Source organism: Argentina silus, assembly GCF_951799395.1.
Source record: "Argentina silus genome assembly, chromosome: 20".
NCBI classification, from domain to species: Eukaryota; Metazoa; Chordata; class Actinopteri; order Argentiniformes; family Argentinidae; genus Argentina; species Argentina silus.
In genome coordinates this window covers 16293434-16295933 of record NC_139674.1, presented here as the reverse complement: position 1 = coordinate 16295933, position 2500 = coordinate 16293434, and the positions used below count along the sequence as shown (strand labels likewise).

The 2500-nt window shown below is 53.4% G+C and overlaps 1 protein-coding gene across 1 annotated transcript in view; it reads right to left on the bottom strand.

Annotated features, from left to right (window-relative positions):
• myrfl (myelin regulatory factor like) overlaps positions 1 to 2500 on the bottom strand; it is a gene marked incomplete at both ends in the record, with an annotated part of 14077 nt that overhangs the window by 7603 nt on the left and 3974 nt on the right. The window contains 3 exons of the mRNA XM_083692321.1: positions 798 to 888; positions 2174 to 2284; positions 2412 to 2488. Coding sequence (XP_083548447.1) covers positions 798 to 888; positions 2174 to 2284; positions 2412 to 2488 — 279 coding nt within the window. The remainder of the gene's footprint in view (positions 1 to 797; positions 889 to 2173; positions 2285 to 2411; positions 2489 to 2500) is intronic.

Genomic DNA, 2500 nt, shown 5'->3' with positions numbered 1-2500 from the left:
TCCCCCCCCCCCCCTCACCCTCCTCCCCCCCTCACCCTGACTATGATCTTCTCAGAGACGTAGGCCACCAGTAGGTAACTCTCTCCCCCCCCCCCCCCCTCCCCCTCACCCTGACTATGATCTTCTCAGAGACGTAGGCCACCAGTAGGTAACTCTCTCCCCCCCCCCCCTCCCCCTCCTCCCCCCCTCACCCTGACTATGATCTTCTCAGAGACGTAGGCCACCAGTAGGTAACTCTCTCCCCCTCCCCCCCTCCCCCTCCTCCCCCCCTCACCCTGACTATGATCTTCTCAGAGACGTAGGCCACCAGTAGGTAACTCTCTCCCCTCCCCTCCCCCCCCCCCCTCACCCTGACTATGATCTTCTCCGAGACGTAGGCCACCAGTAGGTAACTCTCTCCCCTCCCCCTCCCCCCCCCCCTCACCCTGACTATGATCTTCTCAGAGACGTAGGCCACCAGTAGGTAACTCTCTCCCCTCCCCCTCCCCCCCCCCCTCACCCTGACTATGATCTTCTCAGAGACGTAGGCCACCAGTAGGTAACTCTCTCCCCTCCCCCTCCCCCCCCCCCTCACCCTGACTATGATCTTCTCAGAGACGTAGGCCACCAGTAGGTAACTCTCTCCCCTCCCCCTCCCCCCCCCCTCACCCTGACTATGATCTTCTCAGAGACGTAGGCCACCAGTAGGTAACTCTCTCCCCTCCCCCTCCCCCCCCCCCTCACCCTGACTATGATCTTCTCAGAGACGTAGGCCACCAGTAGGTAACTCTCTCCCCTCCCCTCCCCCCCCCCCTCACCCTGACTATGATCTTCTCAGAGACGTAGGCCACCAGTAGGTAACTCTCCTCCCTCACCGTCGCATACAGACCCACCACCATCATGAAGTACCTGTCAATCAAATACACACGTCAATCAAATACACCTGTCAATCACACACACCAGTCAATCATACACCCCTGTCAATCACATACGCCTGTCAATCACATACACCTGTCAATCACATATACCTGTCAATCAAATACACCTGTCAATCAAATACACCTTTGTGATGGAAATATTTCAGTGAACAACCATAAACAATGTTTGGTCTCAGTTGAGAGTTTTAATGCATATAGAAAGTTTAAATAACGTTGTTTAAAGCTGGATCAGCATTCCTTCACCAACAGTGTGGATTCAGAGACTGATGCTGTGGCTGAGGAGAGGACCGTCCTTAACTCCAATGCTCGTACGTCATAGGTCATAGGTCATAGGTCGAGGGGTCAACAGATCTTGCACCTGTTTGCTGATAAAGAAGCTGGGAAACAAGTGTAGGTGTCTGAGCCACTATCTCAAACCTCAGCCTGCAGTTAGGAGTGTTCCAGGTCACACACTGTCTGTTGTGAGATAGAAGGAGCAGTCGGTTTTGGTTCCTCCTCAGTCACGTAATGGAAAATAACAAAGTACATTGGGTCACAACAAGGTCAATACATTTCATAAAGACTTAAGCTAAATAGTAGAATTCTTTTTTTTGCCATTACACCTGTCATTCACATACACCTGTCAGTCCAGATTCCTGAACCACTAGACTGGTCAGTCCTGGTCAGTCCTGGTCAGTCCTGGTCAGTCCTGGTCAGTCCTGGTCAGTCCTGGTTAGTACTCGTGGTGTGAAGTGACCGTAGTGACTGACCTCGGGTCAGGGTCAGGGGTTAAGGTTAGGTTAGAATAGGGTTAGGTTAGGGTTAGGGTACCTCTGGTCGGGGTTAGGGTCAGGGTCAGGGGTTAAGGTTAGGTTAGAATAGGGTTAGGTTAGGGTTAGGGTACCTCTGGTCGGGGTTAGGGTCAGGGTAGGGTTAGGGTTGGGGTTGAGGTTAGGGCTAGGTTAGGTTAGGTTAGGGTTAGGGCTAGGTTAGGGTGGGGGTTGGGGTTAGGGTTAGGTTAGGGTTGGGGTTAGGGTTGGGGTTAGGGCTAGGTTAGGGTTGGGGTTAGGGTTAGGTTAGGGTTAGGTTAGGGTTGGAGTTAGGGCTAGGTTAGGGTTAGGTTAGGGTTAGGTTAGGGTTGGGGTTAGGGCTAGGTTAGGGTTGGGGTTAGGGTTAGGTTAGGGTTAGGTTAGGGTTGGAGTTAGGGCTAGGTTAGGGTTAGGTTAGGGTTAGGTTAGGGTTGGAGTTAGGGCTAGGTTAGGGTTAGGTTAGGGTACCTCTGGTCGGGGTTGGGCTTGCCCTTCTTCCTCATGTTATTGGCTGTCGTCTCGCTGAAGTGCAGCCTCCCCATCGTTACCTTGGTGATCGCGTCGCCAGGCAGACTCACCCTGAGGAGTGACATCATCGTCATTCAATCAAACATGCAGTGAAGACGTTGACGGTAATCTGAACCTGAGACACGCTGGGGTTGTAATGCTGTGGTGATGACATCATGATGAGGGGGCGGAGACTAACGTGACGGGCAGGAAGGGCTTCTTGCTGCGGTCCGGTTGGGACTGTTCTATGGTGACCCGGTGGGTCTGCGCCTCCAGCTGGGGAGAGAG